Below are 22697 nucleotides of genomic sequence, written 5' to 3'. Positions count from 1 at the left end.
AACCCGTTCTTACCCGAGCTCGGTTCAGGACGCTAAGCCGGCTTAGCAAAGAGCCGCATTGGGTTAGAGCAAGCAACGTTGGTGCAACCGGACTTTAGTAAAACATACCTAATCCGCAGGCGGTAGTCAGCACACGCAAATGGTTTTGTATAAAGCGTATAGCTCCCACCCGTGTACTCACGACGTCGCAGGGTGAATTCTAACGTACCAAGGAATAGCACAGCGGGCGTATGAGGTCAGGACTTAGAACAAAAGTAAATTGACAGAGTAAAGAGCGCGATAAACCTCTTCCTCTCGCAGTTGCTTCAGTTACAAGGGGCTCCTTACAATCCAAGGGTTTTGAGAGTTCAGGGCCCTTCACGCATCCACCAAAAAAGCAGAACCTACGGAAAACTTCTCATTAAAGCGCGCTCATGATGCACTCTACTTCTGAGGAAATGTAAACTTGTTTCGATCATTCCGATGAACCAAAAGATCAGTAGAATGTCGTGTATAAAGCGGATCTGAAATCACCCAAAGCTCCCCGCAACCAAGCGAATCAGAAGGCAAACATAATACATGATTCACGCATTCTGTGCTTCCCGGGTACATCAAAATGATCGAGACAAGTTTATGTTTTTTAAAGAACAAATGATTTACATGTAGTCGTCATTGCTTACAAAAGTACGACGAGACCGCCACTTCGCCTTTGATTTTAATTCGATATCGAACATTGTAACCCTCGCTCCAGGATTACAATGTCTATCCTTAACCAGCTCGCCTGGCTACATAACAAACATTGCCGCCGGCGTGTAATTCGCTAGCTCGTTGAGTTTGCCTATGTTTATGAGTGAGAGTCATCGCGTTCACTCAAGAAATCGTTTTTTTTTTTAGACCTGTCTTACCTAGGGAAATATATTTTTCTTTTTCTTTAGCTTCGTATTCGTTTAATACAATAGGTTTTTGATTTCCCGCTGAACCGCTTAAGACATATTTTGTTATTCCGTGGCATTTCAGTAGAATTGAAGAGTTCGGGTGCACATAGGTTTAAACCCGGCGCTAAACGCGTGCTTGCGCACGTGCGACAATTGCTCTGAGAATGTGACTTTCGGTGCGCAAAACAAAACCATTCTTGGTATTTGACGGCGGTGTCAGTGCACTCACTCGAGAAATAAAAACCGGTAGTGAAATACTTTCGGCGTTTTTAGGAAGTGAAAGTTGCGTCTCCAGAACCAAATATAGTACAGCAAACTCATTCACTCGATTTCGTGTTCTAAGACATATAGCTTTTCCAATCCAAAACTTTGTTTAAACGCATTGTAAAAAAAAAAAAAAAAGTTGTACAGACAATTTTTTTTTTAGAGCTTTGTAGGTTAATTATTTTTAAAAAAAACTTACTGTTTTACTTCTGTCTTTGTTCGCTCTCTGCTCCGCGCTGTTCAGAACTGCTTATTACGCAAATGCAAGATACAAAGTAGTACTACAAGAAAGCAAGAAACAATCTGCGGTAAACCTATGTAAAATGAAGCAGAGAGAGAGACCGAGAGAGATTCTCTAATTACAGTGAATGTTTATTTGAATTCAGGAATAATTGTTCACTTTTCATGGTATCGACTATCACAGAGCGAAGCAGGTAATTCGATTAAAAATAAAATGATCGGGATCAGGCACGTGACGTGCTTTTCCGTGTGCGCTGCAGAGTTCATTGCACACAGCGTGCGGGGCACGCGTAGTCGGATAAGCTTCTTCGCCGCTGTAAAAACTTAATGTAGTGTTCCGACGGAGAGCGGCGCGCAAAGTTACGACATGTACCCGTCCTCTATCCACGCGTTTTCATTCCACTGCCTTCCGAAAGAGCCGTTTGCCGCGCCAATTTCACCGAGACAAATTGTTCCGTCCAATGTTTGCGCTCACATCTCTGGCTTGTACTTCCCGTCGACACTGAGCGACACCGAGGAAAAGAAAACATAAGCAATAAGCGCAGACAGGTCCGTTTGCTCGGAACAAATGGAACGGTCGTAACACATAACGTGTGTGGATAACTCTCGTACTGAAGGGCGATCGTAGGCACACAGTCCGAACGTCAAGTGGGGCCCGGGTTCGGTTCTGTTGTCGCAATCGCGCCGTTTACCTTTTAGCTTATTCTGTGTCCTTTTCCTCGGGGGTCACGATGCGGCCCCTCTCTTCCTTTTGTTCGGAACTTATCTTTGTTGAATCCTCCGTCGCAAGACGCGAGAGCACCAATGAGTTTCTTTCAAAGAGAAAGTAAGTCATCCCTTCGTCGGAGGACACAACGTGTCATCTCTATATGGCTCCCACTTATAGGAAAGCACAAACAGATAACAGTAAAAAGAGTGCCTTTAGCCCGACAGTTACAAGTTAGCTTAATATACTCCATTTTATACCAAAGATGAACCTCGGCAGACGCTGTAAGCGTTCCTAGCCAATCCAACGCTGCAAATTTATCACGTGACTTGGCTCTCAGTGCAGCGCTGCGCGCAAACCCAAAGTTACGTGTCAACGCCCTCAGCGCTAGATGGACTGGTAAAGCTTTTTTTTTTTTTTAATTTGTTTTGCGAGTTGGCCGCGTAGGGGGCAGATATAAAGGCTTGATGCCTGACAAAGCCTCTGCCCCGGCTGTTAATTCGGTTCCGCGGCTGTTCATCTAAGCATCAAACAAAGTATAAAGGCCACTATTTGTGCCTTTATTTCGGATACAATGTTTTTTCTTCGCACTCCTAAGACAATAGGCTACTTCAAACACTAGGTTATTGGCTAGAATTCCGAGTCAGTTGGTATTGAGAAGGTTCGTGTTACAATGATAACAATTCCAACAATTTTTCTTTCGCTGCATGTTGAGTTGGTGGTTGGTGCGTTACCGCTCGAATCATCGTACTTCCGAAAAGCGGAAGGTACCCATCCGTTTTGTGTAAAAGTAAAGAAGTCGGCACAAGTTTGTTATTATAATGAAAAATTCACTGAAGTACTTCTTCAGAAGTTGTTCTGGTCTCTTTCTTCTCTTCTTCGATCATTAAAAACGCAAGTATCGGTACTGATGCTCTCTCAGTCGACAATCGAAATCTTATCGGTGCAACGTCTGGCTGATCAAACGATTTGCATAGCCCTGTCCAATGATGTAGTTCTTGGAAATATCGCTCCCATCGTGTTTTCGGTTCCGTTGCACAAAAAAAGCTTAAAACCCATCGAGCATGTACAGTATGATTTTAACTTGTCAACTGTGATGGACAAGCCCGATGTAGATATCTTTTTGCGGAAGAGTGGGAGAGAAGAAGGAACAGTGGTTCAGACGCGCATCACACATCCGCCCTACTTCCCTCCATTCTACGAAGGAGGCGAGGGGGTGGCTTCGCGCCGCGACCACCGGGGAGCAGGACTGCGGGCGCAAAGATGCGCTCCGATAAGAAACTGAAATCTAGGAAAGAGCCCGAATGAAGCGTTTTTACATAACGCCGTAAAATGCTGCCCTGGCGTTACAACCTTTAAAAAAGAGTTGATTTAGTGGTTTTCGATGATGCTCAGCAAGTTTCTAATTGGAACACAATAAGTTTATTTGCAGTAATTAAAAATTTTATTAACAAACTTTAGCTAATTAGCCGACTAAATGTTGCGACTTTCTCTCTAAACTATGTCCTCTTGGCCGTATAACTCACCTGCACAAACTGCATAAGTGTGGCTTTCACGGCTTTTTTAAACCAATCTGAAAATTATAAGTAAAAACACCCTATATATATATATATATATATATATATATAAAACTGAGAAGGAAAAAAACACTTAGTGAAAACAGCAACAACGGATGATTTAATCTTCGACGTTTCGGCCGGAGTCCGGCCGGACACCGGCCGAAACGTCGAAGATTAAATCGTCCGTTGTTGCTGTTTTCACTAAGGATTTTTTTCTTCCCAGTTTTATACCCACGCCTTCGGCCTCCCGCCACCATGCCCGTTATATATATATATATCGTGGTATTCTTGCTCACCGTTGGTCCGAAGACAGGAATAATAGTTTTTACATGTAGAAGTTCCACTCTGCCTAAGTTCTGCTGGCGCCAGGAAACAGAACACCAGGAGAGCAAGGCGGGAGAACGAGAGAACGAGACAGCATTAGAGTGAACGCTTTGACGAAGCACGTGATTCTCTCGATGTCATGCGACTTGCTCTCGGCTCTGTCGAAGGCTGCTCGGCGCTTTTAATTTGCTCAGCATTAGTCTTGAGCGTGCTCCCCCGAGATGGCACAGCAGAACAGCGAGTGCACGTCCCTCGAGGCCAGTGGGACGTTTTCCTGGACGACTGGTAGGAATCTCTTTTTTGTCTTGCACGAAATATTCTGTGAGTGCCGTACGCGAGAGATACAGAGCTTCCTCGAGAAAGCCGTTGTCGGCCCCGGCGGAACACAATTTAGCAACTTCGTCTGACGTGCCACAGAAATCGATGGGTTCAGCACAGACCCGCACCCGTGTAGATGGCCACTCGACTAACCCGTACACCATGCACGTTTTCATACCCTGTGATTTATGAATGGTAATTTATGAATGGTGATAGCAGTTGCCTGCACAATGGGTCGGTTGCATCTCCCCTTCCCCTTGCTCTTCCCTCCTCCTCTCCTCCTCTTCCTCGACTCCTCCCCTCCGCCTCCGCCTCCACATTCCCTCCCCCTCCTCCTCCTTTTCCTCCCCTCCTTCTTCATTTCCTCCCTCCTTCCTCCTCCTCCATCGTAACACTCGTGACGTCACACGTGACGTCAAGTGTGACGTCATTATGGGATACGTCCCATAATGCAACGCGCGGTTGCGCCGACAGCGACGGCGACGGCGACGGCATCGCCGCTCAAGCCGGAAACGGGCGCCTAAGAGCTGCGCTCCAAAAACCGGAACAACCCTACATAGAGGAAAAAGCAAGATTACAGCTCAGCCAATTGGAAGCGCTAACATCGGTCGTCCCGAGAAAAGGAACGAGAAAGAAAACGGCAGAAAAGCGAGAAAGAAAAAAATGCAAATGATATATTCGGCGTGTTTTTATTGCTGCATCGGGCTGAAGCTGTTCGACAGCTTGTCAACTTTGTTTTCCTTTTTAAACAATAAATAACGCCAGTGTATTAAAAAAAAAAAAAAAACCTTTCTACGTGTTTTTTACACGGGTGTCGCCATTTTGAATTGCGGAATATCTGATATGAGGGAAAACCTCGTTCTGCTCTCGGCACGCCACTGGAAAGTGTTCACGATTTAATCACAACTCTCACTCATTCTTGCCATGCCTCTTCCACATTTTTGTACCTAATATTGTTGGTAATGTTTCTTTTTCATATTTTTTTGCCCCGCGATGACAGATGAAAAAGAAAAATTTACATTAGCGACCATATTTGACATGTAAAAAAATTGGTCGCCGGAAACTATGTTTCACAATGAGGAAGGTAAGATTCACAAGGACTGTATAAATTACACTTGTCCGCAGCTAGAACCTCCTCGAAGCATCAAGTGCATTACACTGTGCTCATGCAGATGTGTGCTCAACGGACGCCTTTCGCGCGTCAGGTGCTCTAATATCCACAAGTCGGCGTGCCATTCGAGCCGCCGCTGCTGACCCTTAAATCTGACCGCGCCTTTTCTTCCAGCTATACAGTACAGACAACATCAATGGCGGCCGCTAACGTGCGATGGGCGACCGGATTGAGACAAGTTACACCGCTTCTAGTCGGCGATATGTGCCCAATGGTACCTCGCATAAACTGCAGTGGGTACTCCGGCAATTTCTTCATGGTCCCCGATTGGCCTGAAATTCGCTAAACACGCTAACGGACATGGCTTTAATAGTATCCAAAATATTAGGTCAGGGTATCTGTTTTTTGAGAAGTCATTGAATTTATAATTTTGGTCCTCACCGTGTTTTTTTTTTTTTTTTTTTAACTGAACGTCCCTACTACGCCAGAGGAAGGCGTGGGTTCACTCTTTGGACTGTAGATTTTGTTCCCAACTGATTCAGAGCAGGTTAATGGTGTCAAATGAATGCTTTGGAAGCTCGCTCAGTTCCCGCGCACCAGCACGGAACAAATGCTCGGCATAGTCTATTTTTAGACTGCTTGCTCGACTAGCAAGCCTGCCTTCCACTGACACTGAGAGAAGTGCGGGTATACCTGAAGGTTGGAGTTTGTAACATTTTCATTTGCAATTTCACAACAACCATTATGAATTTTGCAATACTAAATATCACACCAGAAACAGCAAAGGCCGGTAATTCAGAAAATAGAGTTATTTGGGGTAGCTAAAAAAATCGCCAAGTACTCCATTAAAGTTTGGTACCACGCTTTGTGTACTAAAACATGCCCCTCTTGTCCATGAACTCGCCATTTTTAGTGCTATTTTTTTAACGTAGCGCTTTCCTAATTGTAAGATAAACGGCAAACCGCGTCGACAATGATTTCTTCGATATTTCGTCGTCTTTATAATACCGCTACTTCGGTTTTGCAGTGGCGCGATTTAATAACGAACGGTGTCTCTTAAATGCGGACTAAGCGTGGATGTCGTCAGTTTGCATTGATTTTAACAAGCGCCAGAAGTCAATAATACAATAAAACGTCACGCAAACGTATGATGTAGACGTGTTCATGATAAAACACTTAGGGCCGGTTGCACCAACGCCGCTTAGCACAAAGCGGAGCTTAGCCGGGAGCCTAAGCTTAGTTTCGGTTTCGTTCGGTTGCACCAAACTCGCTTATCGCTAAACCTAGCACTAAACTACGCTTAACTTAAGCGCTCAACATTGGGCGCTTTGCTTTTGGTTGTTTCTTAATCCTGGATTAAAAACATGGCGGATGGTTTGTCGCGGTCGACGCGGTGGACGAAATTGGTTGTGCAAAGTGTTTTAGGCTAAATCAGCGTGAAAGTCTCGACAAAATGACCTTCGAGTGTGACAAGGATGCAAAATATTGTCGCGTGAAGTGTTTATCGACCCCTGTTTTCAAGTTGGCTCTCCACTCTCAGGGCGTGTTAGCCCTAACCGAGATACGTACGGAGCTGTGTGTCTGTGGGGCTCACGGGGCTCACGTCTCTCTTCCCGTTGGTTCTTCTGTCAACGAGCTTATTCGTATGTACTTACAAATTTTCGCATAACCGTAACGTATTGTTATTTACCGCCTTGTTTATTTACACTTGCAGCGCGTATCCTTCAATTCGATCAGCGCGTTGAAACATGATCTCGGCGATCAGCTGATTGTTGACACCTCTGCCGTTCGCGTTAGATTGCGGCGCTTTTAAGTAATAAAACAACAAAAATTCAATTTCTTTCGTTTTCTGAGTTTTGAGACAATCTTCAGTGAATTTTCCTAACCTCGCGAATAGAATCTTGGCTTCAGAAAACTGTATCGTTCCATAACCGTAACTTTTTTGGTGATCGCGATTTTTTAGGAATATTTTGCTTTATATCTTTCATTCGTGGCGACGACAAATCGTAACGACTACTATGCTAGATTCGTTCATTGCTGTATCGGGGCAGGCTGGGGCAGGTGATGCGAAGAGACGACTGTTCTTATCGGCACGATGTGATGTACTAGTGGGAGTTTTTTTTTCTGAACTCGACAGTGTGAAACTGAAGTCCGTTTGAGGCTGCAGCGGATGTTCAACGACGGTACAGTGCAGTTCTGTCACCTTGCTGATAGCAACGAGTACCGTCGATGCAAGGTCTCGTGACCTGACCTCTCGACGACTTCTATTCGACGATTTCCGGGCATTTTCGCAGCTGCCGTGGCGAGTTCGTCACTGTTTTGAACTTCATCGGTCTCAGGTTTGACTTGATTTTAGTAGTCATCTTACCTGCCTACTTATATCCATGATGTTTTGTCTTCAGCGATGTAGCGAGTAGAGTGTCGTTCTCGCGTTCGGTGAGATTTGGGGCCCCCGATGGCTCCTTCGCTTCAAAATGTGAGCACGAAAACTACTACCACTGTCAAAATAACCTGTTATCAACCGATATTAAACACACAATCACAGATGTAAAGAGCATTCGTGTTTATTTGAAGCTTTGACTTCTGTTATTGAAAGTTAAACGAAAAAATGATTGAATTTGGAGACCTTTAATTTGTTACTCACTGAAGAAATACAGCGAAAAGCAGACGCCGACGACGACTACTACGACAGTTTTTTTTTTTTTTTTTTGTTTACATCACGTGATTCCTCTCCACCAATCGTATTCGTCCCTCTGAGCGTTCCCTAGTTCGCTCTGTTTGTCCCTAGATTCCCTACGCAAATCCAGCGTTTAGCTAGGGGCGCGTCTGTAAAGCCGGCTTAACGTTGGTGCAACCGGAATTTAAACCCGTGCTTACCTGAGCTCGGTTTAGGGCGTTAAGCCGGCTTAGGAAAGTGCCGCTTTGGGTTAAGATAAGCGGCGTTGGTGCAACCGGCCCTTATAGTTCTTTATGTTACGTTAAGCCGTACAAGCAAGGGAAACAAACCGAAGATTGCGCTCTGTGCTTTCGTTACCTTCTTCACTTTGTCCCTGTCCTTCGGCGCTTATATCCAGATATTTATTGAGGATTGCAGAGATGGAAACATTGTCACTGCGAGTGACAAATTTATCGTTTCTTTTGGCACGAACGCTCAACCGTTCATTCTCCTAATTCCCAAAGAATACAGTGATGATATTGCTGCACCTTTTGCGCCAACTTGTTTACTCTGCTACATGCTGCTAGACTTTGGATAATATAAAAATCTGAATATGCGCCATGCGACTAAAGTTAATTCCACTTTATCAATATGAAAACTGAGAGCTCAGGCGTCGCTATGTGGCTAGATAGTTACGGTATTTATGCAGATTTTTAAAACGTTCGATTATAGCTTAAATAACGCATTATCAAAGCCAATTCTGGTAGAATAATATGAAGGCCTCTACGTACCTTCAAATAAAAACTAAAATAATTAGGCAGAGGGACGAAATATCAAAACTACATATAAAGTCCACGTAATGTCAGCATATACAGAAGAAAAAAAAAAAAAAAAGAGCTCCAGTGGTAGCGGCCACAGCCCAAAGTCCTCTGCATTGGCAAGGAACGGTACGTCAGTTATGGCGGCAGGGTCACGTGATTGCAAGATGGCCGCGTTCATGCAAATGTGCTAGAAAACATCTATAGAGGCTTCGTATTTGGTATCAGGAGCAGCTAATCAGTATTTAGGTAGCAAGACATGCCTAGATGGTTCGAAAAGTTTTGTTTTACTTTTTTTGTGTTAATTTTGATTTTTACAGACGCAACACACGACTGGCAGTGGCATTCTTAGAACACGTCTCCACCAACGCTTCAATTGCAGCATCAATTTTGTTCGGGATTTGAAGCCGTTAAACCGTTCTTGTGAAATGCTGGCCATTGAGCCATTATAAGATGAACTGCCAAGGGGCAAGGTCATCTCGGTAATCGACTCGCGCTTTTAGAAAGTGGTAACGAACAACATCAAGCCGCCCAGAAGGTCAATTTTGAAGCCACCCTCATTTCCTTTAACGCTTCTACCGTAGTGCAGAGCGAAGTCGGCGAAGGTAGCGGTCCGTCGACCCGAAGCGCGCTCTCAAGATGAACGACGCAATCAGGTGTAGGTGCCGCGCGCTCGGCTCGCGCTTTTAACCATACACGGGCTCCCCGGCACAGCGCCGCGGATGTGTGCAACGGCGCGCCGCCTTGGTCTAATGTGGTCCCAGATGGGCTTCTGTCGACGCGGAAGGACCACAAGCGCACTAAGAAGAGCCTCCTCCCCGCCTCCCCCCTCTTTGAGAAAGAAATAACGTTCGCCTGCGAGCGTTCTCAGGGTAATGGGGAGTAGCTGCCGCCCCCTTTCCAACCATTCCGTTTCTACTTCGTTTCATCGCGCGATGGACTGGAGCGGACGCTATTAACCAACCGACCCAGCCCAGCCCAGAGGGCGTATCAAGCGTTTAGGCGCCCCGCTCGTCCCTGCGCTTCTGCCGAAGGTCAAGTGACACTTAGATGGCATGGGATTGGTTAAGATGTCTCGTAGAGTCCTCTGCGGTGTATCGGGAGATGAAGCAGAAGAAGAGAGCGTTCGTCGCGTCCCACGTCGAAAGAGAAATACAAATCGGCTTTCGCCCGTTCAGGCTCAGGAAACGAAGGAAGCTGGCAGGTTGCAAATAAATTTGGGTTCTTGCTTTTTTTCTTTTAATGCGTTAGCATTAATTGTACTGGTACATGCAGCCGTTTTTTTTTGTTTTTTTTTAGTTTGGACAGTCGTGGTTTGGATTGACCTAGATATTATTAGTTTCGTGTGGCCGATAGGCGGTACCCGCCGTGCTCTTTCGGTGCGTTCGCTCGCTCGCTACGTCCACTTTTTGTCTTACAAAAGGGAAAGAGTCTTCTGGCAAGCTTCCAAAGACGCGCCGCGGGAGCGGGAAATAAGGCATCACGCGGCCGTGGCGGTGGCACAACGTCCGCGACAACGTATACAGCCGAGGCACAGCGACGACGGCGTTTGAGCGAAACCGCCGACACCCGGGAGGAAAGATCGTCTCTTCGAAGACAGCAGTATGTAGACCGTAGGCGGCGATCGAGGGAAGCTGCGGTGGCTGCATCCAGAACCGCCGACGCCCGGGAGAACAGTCTGGCTCTCCTGTCACAGCGGTGCGCGTACCGTTGAAGGATTCCCCTCCTTCGCTGTGTTGGAGCCCCTGAGCTAAATGCAACTTATGTCGTCGAAAATAAGCGTAGCGACGCTATACCGATTTCGGAGTAATTGTTTTTAATAGCTTCGATGAGCTCACGACTCTGGGGGGTCAATGCAATGGTGGCGGGAAATTACCCAGTTTTGAATGGGGATGTCGTTGAGGATGATGGTACTCGCGAATTGGTTTCACGATGCATAGTTTTATTTTTGAGGTAAGAAAAAGGTTTTTGTTACCATAACCCAGTATAATGTCTGCCTCTGTGTGCGTAACGAGAACCAATCCTAAGGTGTGAAATAATGTACGAAGTGAGCTATTTGCTGGCCACCATCGCTGTGCGAGTTGCTATCGACTTAAATGAAACCATTTTCGACGGATATCCGTCTGGTTAGGAATGATATATAAAACTTCAACTTGAAACTCTAAACAAGCTTTATTAAAAGCAAAAATCCCGACGTTTCAGAACCAACTCGGTCCCTTGATCACGGGGGACTAAAAGAGATCCCAACGAACAGCGTCGACTCGTTTGTGTCCTACTAAGTGGTTTGAGGATATTTTGCACCATCACGAAGAAAAACTTTCATATACTTTGACAAACGTGCGTGGACAGAAGTATGCTCTGGCAGACTGGGTTTATCATGCACGCTCGATACTATAGTCGCAGACAGTTTAACCAATGCGGGGGCGTGGGCCATCATGACCAGCTGCTTCCTGCTTCGTGATTCCTTGTTCGGTGTTTTGATTAGCGGCTGCTACATTCCCTATGGCTCCAGAGCAATAATGAGATGCTAAGGGATTCCCACGCCTTGTGTTTTTTTTAAGGCTGGTTTGCACTGTTGCAACCCTCTACGACAGAGTCCGATAGAACCGTTTTGTTTAAGCCTCTTACGATCGTACCCCGCAGCAGCAATGGCGGTCGAAGGCGGTTTAAAAAACCCCGTTGCCATAGCAACCCTTAGAGGGACTAACGTCGCAGGCCGTTGCAGTCCCAATCGGACTGCAACGCGCAAGTCTGCGAGCCAGGCTTTCTTTATTCTTTATGCAATGATTACCCCGCAGTGCCCGAGGGCGTTACAGCAGGGGGGTTACAAGGATGAAAAGAACACGTCTTCATTGAAACAGCACACTTGCTCTTCAGACAGCCGATTCCACTGTGCAATTGTCCGTACAGAAAAGGAGTTTGCAAACATACATGTCCTAGCGCGGTACTCTCTAATTTTATGACTATGATCATCACGACTAGAAACATAATAGGGTTCTTTTAAGTAAGTCTCGCTATTTATTCCTGTTTTATTTTTAACTATTGAGTATAAAAATTTTAGTCGCAGTTTTTCCCGACGTACGGAAAGTGGTTCCCAGTCTAACATTTTTTTCATTTCTGTACAGCTTTCTTTCACCCCGTATCGTCCAAGAACAAACCTAGCCGCCCTGTTTTGTATTTTCTCCAGCTTATCAATCAGCGTTTCTTAGGCTGGGTCCCAGACAGCACATGCATACTCTAAAATGGGTCTAACACATGTTAAATAAGCAGTTGTCTTTAAGTAAGGTTGTGAGGATTTTAAGTTACGGTGGATAAAATTCATTGCCCTGCCAGCTTCTAAGACTACTTCTCCTATGTGGGCATTCCATGAACAGTCAGATGACAATATGACACCTAAGTTGTCGATAGCAACATCTTGGTTGTATGGTCTAGCGATCCCGCTCTCCTGCTCGCAAAGAAAGAGAGAAAAAGAAAGAGGGAAGGCTATGATCATCGAGGGAATTCAGTTACCTGTCTGCGACGGGGTCCGGCGTCTGTGGCACCTGGAGTTCGTATGCCGGGTGCACAAGGTTCTCGTTGAGCAGGTACCAGTTGGCCAGCGGACTCACGTCCAGACCGGCCTCCTGGGCGGCGTTGTGCACCTGCTCGAACGTGCTGCTCTCGATCAGGTCCGGCAGCGCCAGGGGACCGTACTTGTTCCCGATCAGGCACTGCAAGCGTGGGAGGTCGAATCAGCCGGGGTGGGAGGAGCGTAGCCGTCGGCAACATGCTTATGGCATCTGGCGTTTCATTGTCGGTATCGACCCACAGAGAGAGAGCGGACGTGAGGTGCGGAAGATTTGGATTTCGGCTTTGGATTCAAGGTTACGCGTAACTCTTGATATCTACACCTATCAACTGTTTGAGGTATTCTTACAATCTACTGTTTAAGATGACTTTTTAATTTCCACGTGAATCTGCAACATGTCTCTATGTTTCGTATTTTTTAGTTACAGGACTCATATTTTACGAAACTTTTTTTTCTGCTGCATTCATGTCAGGCTTTTCTTATTTTCCTGCGTACCAACGCGACTAAATCAAGAAGGTTGTATTTACTCATACAGTATTCACGGAGTACGACCTTCATTTTGCCACTGAGTTGTATTCAAATATCCATAACATATAGTTGTAGCAAGAAAGCACAGTAAAATTTCATTTGTAAATCCAAAAACCTTTTAGCTCGTTTTCATTGACACATAAAAAAACGTTATGCAGGCAGTAAAGTGTTCGTTTAAAAAAGGCCAAGCAATTAATAAATTATTTTGTTAGTAAAAACTAGTATTCAAGCCAGGTTAAAAAAAACTTTTTGAAAAGACAAGAATAAACTTTGCGATCTACCTGTCTTGTGAACATTTGCGCCTTGACTTAAAAAAAAGGTAAGTTTATTGTTCCAAAGACTAGTTCAATCGCAATTCTACTTTTATTCCATTAAGTTCGCAGTGCGGATTTTTATCATATGCTAGCTGCGAGACAATGTGCAAGTCCCGACGGAGCTTCATTCAACACCAATAATGGGAGTGTATTGTTCTGTAAGCAAAGCTGCAATAAATTTTTGCATTAAATTGCTCGACTTGCTCTGGAACTCAGCGATGAATAACGGAAAAAAAAGTAATTTCCTCGGAATGTAAGGATACGGACTCGCACAAAGGCGAAGGAAATTACTCCAGCTCTTAGTTGGGAAACGTCTTTAAAAAACAAATCCCGAGTGCATTAGTGTTCGCACGAGTTTTGAAGGGCAAACGCCTTCGGGCAAAGTCGAGATCTCATTTCCTGCACGATAATCCTCCATTTTGTTTATTGGGAAGGAGGCTTTGCAACGAGGACCCACAATTAAGCCGGACTGTGATAGCTGCCCGGAACGATTCGCCTGGTCCTGCCTCGGGAAACAAGATTAAGGCGGCAGTCTTGTCTTGTTCGTCCAACTCTTTAGAAGTTATCTCTACTTTACAGTTTGCAGCTATTAAAGCTATGGACTGGTTTGCAGCTAATTTAATTTTAATTAATGCTTCTAAAACTCAGCTCATTTGTTTCCACAACCCTCTAAAGAAAGTTTCTCTAACTTATCCTTTATTGTTGCACACGACAGATTGCTTGCATCGTGATTGTATACCTGTAAAATATTCATCTTCTGTGAAATACCTTGGCGTGTTTTTTGACAGCGACCTAGCGTGGAATTCTCATCTTTTGCATATTTGTAAGAAACTTCGTGCAGTATGTTGTATATTGTATAATATTCGATATTTTATGCCCCTTTCGGGACGGAAAGTTGTTGTTCATGCCCTTGTATATAGTGTGCTTCGTTATGGTGTGACTGTTTACGGTCATTGTGCTCTTCGCTGGCAAGATAGAATTAACTGCCTTTTACGTTCTCTGTTAAAAAATATTTCATATGACCTGTGTCTAGAGAATGATGTCGATGTATTTAAAATATTGTGTTTTCCTAACTTCAGCTCGCTTCTGATAGAAACTATTGTTCATAGGCACTATTGGGCTAGCCAATTTAAAACCCCGTACATTCCGTCGCGTTATCTTAGACCCAAATACCCTTATTGTATACCTCGATGCTCAACAAAATTTGGAAAACGAATTCGTAAGTATTACGTGCCAGCAATTTTCAACAAACTTCCTTCTGAAATTCATAATATAAAAACAAAATACAAGCTTAAAAAAGCCTTAAGAAGTATTAGTTTTTAATATTGTTTAACGGATGTTATGTTTTGTTTGTGTTTCATTTTTTGCTGATTATATCTGTGCAGTTTCGTTTCACTGACTGCCAGGCGCTGCCAGACAAGCCCGATGTGGCTTTGGCAGGTCTGATTCTGTACCTTGTTTCTTGTCATGTAATAAAATTATTATTATTATTATTATTATTATGATTACTATTATTTATCAGTAGATAACGTAAGGTGACCAGACGTCAAATTTATATGTAGCCGGAGCATTTTTTTTTTGTTTTGTTTAGCAAGATTCCGTTTGTATAATGTGGTGGAACGTTTCGCAAGAAAATGAAAACAGCCAGCACTGACATGCTGCTTCGGGGCAGTTAAGACATAGCTTCTTTGTTTTAAGGAGGTTCACAAGTTAAATGTCTATAAAAGGAATCTTCCGGACGATAGACCTAAAAAATTAACGGAAAAAAATTTAAAAGGTGACTACTAATCATGAAGCTCAACGCAGAATACGTAAGCATTTCGTGAACGAGTTTACGTTGAGTGTATGCAAATGAAAGCAAACTCAAGGTAGAACGCGCAAATAATTGATGATTGCCTTTTTCTTTCCAGGGGTTTTAGGGTCTGCAGTAAATTTGGGTCTCGGAATGGACGTCAAAGAACAGAAAGCACAATTATGGCGGCGGTCACGTGGACCCCCAGAAACTGTCACGCGGTGCAGGCTCCATCGTCTGCTTTAATTCTGGCACATAAAGCTCACTATCTTTTCATTGGCCCTCGTGATTGCCGCAATAGTATGTGGCGCCCCTTTGCTTGTGACGTCATCCCGGGTTCACGGTTCTCAGCAGCACAAACCGAAACCAAAACGGTTTCAGTTTGTGCGGTTTCGATTTCGGTATTGGTTTATACTATTCCCCGTCAAGACGTGATATAGTATAATTGCTAGGCGTAGCTTATTAAATTTCGATGGAAGAGGCCTGATAGAGACACTTATGGAATTTGTGTTTGTAGACAGTGTATTAGGCATCTGGGATGGTGTCATATTGTTTACAGTAGTGAATTTGATTTACACTGTTTGATAGTGAATGTAGACGATAACCTGAACGGGGAAAGCTCCGGTATATTTTAATTGCTCATTATTAAGTTAAGGACATAGAATGTTAGAAGCGTTGCGCTCATATTAAATGAATAATGCTAAGATATAAAACAAAAATAAAGTGTGCATTTCTTTTTAGAGCGAGAGTGTTGCGAGAACAAACCGAAAATCTGCATGCATTCGAATACCTGGTCGAATACAGGTATTCGAGTAGGTATGCTAGAATACATATGCATGCATAATAATGTATCCAAACACTCATTCATTTTATTTTCGCCTCGTTCATTTATATGTCACATAAAGCTTTCTTTTTCTCCCCAGTTAGTACAGTTATACGCCACCTAAGTTATTCATTCCGTCACGGCCAGCGTATTGCTGACATCATCAACACCACAAAGACTTTCTAATGAACGATAATCATTAAAAAAAAAAAACGCAACCGCATTATACGTCGCCTTCACCGCGAACCGCCCCCACGAGGATTACGTGGGCGCATCTCTTAAGCCCCGGAAAAGAACTCGCCTTCAACTCGCGAACGAATCCAATATGGATAGGAAGGAATTGCGCATAGCGGGACGCGTCAGCGCCGGGAGTACCGCGTCCGAACGTGCTCGGTGCATTATAAACGAAGGAATGGAGAGCGCGAGTAAGCTCGAGCGTGGAAGGGTCCTTTCCAATCTAAGCAGCGGGTTACTCGCAGCCCGTGAAAACGGCGCGATGCAACCGCTGGGAAATCTTCCGAAATGGGAGGCGATGAAGCGAGGCTGCGAGCCCCTGTGGATTCCGCGAGATCTCTGCCGTCCTTTGTCTGACTTTTACCGGTGTAGAGAAGCCGTATTTACGGGGGGCATTATTCGGGAATGCAAACATTTTAACCATTATTGTAATTTCTATGAGAGTGGCAGGGCGTATTTATACCTTGAAGAGAGGATGCCATCCAAAAGTTTTAATTTTACAGCTTTAACTTTCGAAGCGTTATGGAAAAATACATCAAATAAACTCTGCGCCTCCTGAGGAAAACGATCGTTTAGAAAATGTAATTATAATGGCCAGTTGATGAAACATGCAGGATAACATCCGCGTCACGCGGCGATGGGAACAAGTAAAAAAACAAATTATATCACTTTTAGTAAACAAAGATAATTTTAAAAAGAAAAAGAAATATTTATTTTTCTTACGAGTAATAGGTTACAGATACTGCAGTTTTGCGTAACTGAAGACCATGCAAATGAAGAAAGTAAACTGACAGCCGCGTTCCTTACCAAAGGTCAGTACAGAAACTTCAAGGACTGGGTCCATGCATCAATTCATTATCATATAACAGTTTTTCTAAATCGAGATTTGAAGCCAAACTGTGAAACGGAGGGAAGTGCATTTAAAAGTTCAGAAAGCTGCACTTTATACGGCGCTTACATGTAGAAAATAATTTAGACCTGGAACAATTATTTCGTTACACGAGTGAACCTTTCTGACATCCTTCATCAGGATGTTTGAGAGCTGATGAGGCTACTTGCTAAAAATCAGATTTAAATATAATTTTAAGGTAGTGGTGACCGGCGATATTTTCATGGTCCCTGATTTGCCTGAAAATTTACTAAACACCGCACCAAAGATCGCTGAAATAGTATCCAGAATATTACGTAAAAATAGTTTGTCTCGCGAAGCTAATGAATTTAAACGTTTGGTCCTCATCGGATTTTTCGAAACTGCAAGTCTTTACTGGTAACAACGAAAACGTGACGCCAGTGAAAGGCAGGAGTTTACTGCAGAATGTGTTCCCAACTGATTCCAAGCATTTTCATGGTGTCAAACGAATGCCTTAGAAGCTCGCTCCAGTACCCGTGCACCAGCACGGAACAAAGTCTGGCATAGTCTATTTTTTTACTGGTTGCTCAACTGGCAAGCCTGCCTCCCACTGACATCACGGTGCTAAAAAGTGCTGGTATATTTGAATGTTACCTTTTCCAACATTTTCATTTGCTGATTTCAAAATAACTAATATGAATTTCGCGATACCAAATAGCATACCGAAAAGGTTGAACGCCGGGGATTCAAAAATTATAGTTAGTTGGGGTAGCTCCAAAATCGCCGAAGTACGCCTTTAAGAGACCGTAGTCGTAAACGCCCTTTTTCGTGACACACCTCGTCCATCTTTGATGGTAACCTAGTCGCGTTTCGTGTAAATTAGGATGTGGGACAGGTCCACTGGTGATCATGTCTGATTGCCTCACAAGTAATGAACTATCTCACTGGCGAGACGCAGTGACTTTAATATGAGCTGTGGTTGTACTACTTTATTCTGTTGACAGCCTCAGTTTTCAGGTGTTGCTTCTGTACTGTTGAATCCATTTAGAGAAAACAATGCAGCATGCCCGCTTGTGTCGCGATTTTGGCGAACGCAGTGAAACAATGTTTTGCACATATTGTCACGCACGTCGCTGGGCGAGCGCCTGCGTGGCCAAATGGTTACCAAACCAGCGCGCGGAGGATATGGGTTCGATTCCAGTTCGCGGAATGTTCTTTTATTTATTCTTTCAACTTGGCGTTCTCCTAAGTTCGAGAACATTCTCGTCTGATCAAGTTCCGAATGTTCTACGCGTTGAACGTTCCAGGCCGAATATTCTAGAAACCCACGTGGCTATAAAAGGCGCTCGGAGTGGCAAATCGGAGTCAGTCTCGCCCCAGCTTTAAACCCTGCTGTTACGCCGCCTTCGAAGCCCGCGGCGCTCTAATGTTATCTTTCGTTCAATCTTTGTTTTGAGCGCAAGTTCGCCCCATTAACGCTTCAGTTTTCTCAGTTATCATTTCTTTCGTCAACTTTTAATTTTTGACGATATACACATGCGCATGCACGTTAGGCTGGGAGATATCAAGCCATCTGATGTACAACAACGGGAATTCCATCATCTCTCCGTACGTGCGCCTTAAATACGAAAACCATGCAGCATTCTATATATCATGACAATGTCTCTTCTACCTTTATTGGTGGCTAACCCGTTTGAGAAAGAAGAAAGGGCAAAATAAAAAGTGAAAGAAAAAAACTCAGCTGCTACAGCAAAGTTAAAGAACATAAGCGTTGGGCGCATTCATAGTTTCGCTAGATATGTCTTTCGAAAGACATAGCAGACGTCGTTGAAATTTTTTCCACCTTCAGCATGCCTTCGTCACCGTGTCTTTATCGGTGGAGACGTACTTTTGAACAATCTACGTTCCCTATTGAGTTCGTTATGGAACCAAGAAGTGGCATCTTATCTCCATGCAGGTCAACGCGTAAACCCACAATAATATATAAAAAACCTTATTCTAGTTTGTTGCAAAAATAAAATAAACATCGAAGGCGTGTTTTTTTTTTCGCAATGAAGAGCCCTCTGCACAATACCCATTGCGCGGACAAGCATTGGACAATGAACGGAGCTTTGTTTTTGCCACTGGCGAATGCTTATTCTTTCTTTCCGTAACGAAACTCAGTACTGCCTTTGCAGTACTGAGTTTCGTAGTGGCTCCAGTTCTCTCTGGGCATTATTGGCCCTCCAGATCTGATGCTGAAACAGACTGTAGAAGCGTCGTACGTGGTTGTTTCTTTCTGATGAAACAACCACGTACGAAGCTTCTACAGTCTGTTTCATCAGAAAGAAAAAAATAATGAAGCTTCTTTAGGAAAATCTAGGTCAAGCTGGTCCTTTTAAGTAATTTTCTGCTTTTTTCAAGAGCATGAAGCACCTTTTTTATCGCAAATGTTGTCTGTACGTCCATTCATTCCTCGTGCATTTCCAAAAATGTTGTCTGTACGTCCGTTCATTCCTCGTGCATTCCTCGTTATATATAGAAGGGAAACTGAATGGATGTTTAGGTCACGAAACTGAATTGGTGCTTAGGTCGCGTGATATCAATTGATGTCACGTGATCTGACGTCACGTGACTGACTTAAACACCAATTTAGTTCCCCGCCATATTTAGCGGTAAAATTGACGGAATATGGCCTCACGTCACGCGACCCACACGAAAATTCAGTTTTCCCACTAAACTTAGCTGAAAATTGACTTAACGTGTCTTCACGTCTCATGACCTCTACGCCAATTAATCTTCCTGGCTAATTTCGGCGGAAAAATCGGTGTAACGTAATTTAAACACCCTCACTTTTTCCTCTAAATTTAGCGGGGAAATTGACGTCATGTGGCCTGCCGACATGGGACACACCAACAAACTTTCCCACCGAAATCCAGCGTGAAAATTCAGAACACGCGACCTAAACATCAATTTAGTTTTCCCGCTAAATTTAGTGAGGAAGTAGATGCCACGGTCACCGATGCACCTAGCGTCCCCCGAAATGTACCGGGGAAATTAAAAAAATAAATGTTCTTCTTCGCCCCCCGAAACGGCGAATGCCTTCAAAGTATTTTAAAAAGATCGCACCTTAAATACGCCATTTAATGCATTACATGACTTTGAAGATAAAAGACTTCTCCCAATTGGTTTAGTTTGACTTATAGGAGAGCTGCTGCTCGACCGCAGTCGTACATTTTCATTTTTCACCGTAATTTGTAACGTTTTCCCACATAGGCTCGCGCCAATGTGTGAAAACGTGTCGCAGCTCGGGTAAGGTATTTGGGACGAGTCGTCGTGACATAAAGAAATGCCTAATACGTCATCTGAAGTTTCAAATTCTCGTAGATCTGTTTCGTTATCGCAGGCAACCAAACACACACACACACACACACACACACACACACAAAAAAAAAAGAAAGAAGAAAGCGGTTGGTTATTAGGCGGCGGTTTCCTCGAGGACATAAAATTCGAAATACGAGTCACATATAGCTATTCTTTATTAATGAACCCTTATAGCTCGCGTGTATGCAAAAATTTTGCCAGGCACAGATGTTCCGCTTGAGGCTCTTTGAGCATTTTACTGTGATAAAAGTTTACCTCCTTCAAAAACGGGCTTGGCTACAAACGCTTCACATAATATCTTTTTTCTTTTAAAGTGACGTTAAAAAAAGCGACATTGTGGTCATACGACATTGGTATGACGACGATGCGATGAAACCATTTTGCTTTTCTCCTGCTTTTAACTTTTAATTTTTTTCTAACAGACAATTTTTACGAGGTTATTTTTCCACGAATTCTACTCAGAAAAAAAAAAGTTCGTTTTTTCACAGGCAGGATGTGGACAAAGAATAAGAGCATCAAAAAAGCATTCCACATATGCACGCTTCGGGCTTACCACTGTAAAACTTTCAATTTTTACGAGCCTTTAATGGTAGCAAAAGTCATGCACATTTATTTATGGCAGAACGTTTGGATACGAGTATTTCTTACGCCAGTTTTGAGTTTCAAAAATCCTCCTAAGCTCAACAATTTCTAATTGTGTTGGGCATACTTCCCTAAGACGGACGCGTGAAAAATTAAGAAAGAAACTGGTAGGTTTCAATGTAAACAAAGAAAAGCACACTGATCATGAAGTAAAAATAAAGAAATAATCTTCAATTGACGCGTGTGGCCACGGGCAAGCTTATTCACAAAAAACAACAACAAACAGTAACAACCAACAGCAGGGGTTGCAAAATTCTGGCGTTTTGTTTTTCTCAGAAACCATCGACTCTTTCTAGATTACGTACGTCATTTTCTCAATAAAGATTTTTCAAAAATTTACTTACCGTACACAAACGCGCTTTTTATTCAGCCTCCTGCATTCGACTTTTAGAACTTGAGCGCTTGAATTTGTTAGATATAAATTAAAAAAAAAGAAGCTATATGCTATGATTTTGGCACTATTTGATACTTTTGACACGCGAAATAAGCTTGTTAAGCCACATCGAAAATAAACTAGGATACTTAAAACGTCCAAGAAAAGCGCCATTGCAGATGCCGGGCTTGAAGTACGACTCTGTCGTTATGATTGTGAAGGACGGAAAGAAGGAAGGGAAGATAACTTTGCTTTCAATAAAACGGCAATCTTAGTCCAGGTCGCTTGATGATAATTTTGAAGTTGGGCAGAAATTAGCTAAATACATAAAGCTGGGATATATCGAAGGTAGTAGAACCTAAATCACATCTAAAATACGGTTTCAGAGGAGCTTGGCACTTTGATTGACTTCTAAAAATTGTAAAGAGATAACAGATATATTGTTTTTCTCTTTTCGGGGATCCTGAAATTGGGAGACTCTTATTTACTAATGAAATGAATCGCACAAAAATATTTCCGATAGCTGAAGCTATTAGCTTTAAATGTACACATTCTAAAGATTACCCTTGAACTTGCTGATATTCACCGTTCTATAATTAAACGTAGTCTACGGTGCACACAAGGTAACTTTTAACGTCACTGGTGAAAACAGTAATTCCTTCGAATATCTTCGCAGCTTTGTGTCAGTCCAACCCTTTTTGTTCCCTCGGTCTGGGGTTACCATGTCTATCCTTCTGAAGTTTAGTTCTACAGTCTTGGCTTAACCTACAACATGTCTGAAAAAAAAATACATATAATGCTGTGATATACCTACCGTAAAATGCAGGGGAAGCGCCCACCGTAGTTTCACCGAAAACTGTCTTAATACAGGCATGGCTGCTTGTCTGGTCAAATCGGTAAAAGAAAAATATGTCGACCAATAAAGAATTTTGGAAGCAGGGTAAACGGAATCAGAGAAAGCAGGTTTATCCTTACATGATATATCCCTCATCGCCGCTGGCGGTCTCGTGGCTTCACGACGTGGTGAATATGTTAGGCAGACGCCGGCGCTCTGGAGGGTGTGGACGCTTAACGTATAGTTTGCAGATTTCCCAAGTTTGGGAAGCGTCAATAGCGGGCCCTTGTACGAAGTGGGCGCTTCGGCGGTATTTTACGGTAGTTTATAAAGAAGAAGAAAAAAAAACACGTTAATTAAATATTTTGAAAATTGCTCAAGAATTCTTTGCTTAAAAAAAAAGAAAACGGGTTTCATTATAAATAGTTAACAAATTTGAATTCTTGATTATGATATCTTAATCTC

The 22697-nt window shown here is 43.3% G+C and overlaps 1 protein-coding gene across 1 annotated transcript in view; it reads right to left on the bottom strand.

The window, feature by feature from the left end:
* Nucleotides 1-22697, bottom strand: part of LOC8038898 (NACHT domain- and WD repeat-containing protein 1) — a 131710-nt gene that overhangs the window by 49271 nt on the left and 59742 nt on the right. The window contains exon 3 of the mRNA XM_040206260.3: nucleotides 12421-12620. Coding sequence (XP_040062194.2) covers nucleotides 12421-12620 — 200 coding nt within the window. The remainder of the gene's footprint in view (nucleotides 1-12420; nucleotides 12621-22697) is intronic.

Source organism: Ixodes scapularis, unplaced genomic scaffold (assembly GCF_016920785.2).
Source record: "Ixodes scapularis isolate PalLabHiFi unplaced genomic scaffold, ASM1692078v2 PGA_scaffold3__209_contigs__length_174095766, whole genome shotgun sequence".
In the NCBI taxonomy this organism is placed as follows: domain Eukaryota; kingdom Metazoa; phylum Arthropoda; class Arachnida; order Ixodida; family Ixodidae; genus Ixodes; species Ixodes scapularis.
Note: the sequence above shows the minus strand (reverse complement) of the source record. Positions and strands in the feature narration are given on the sequence as shown.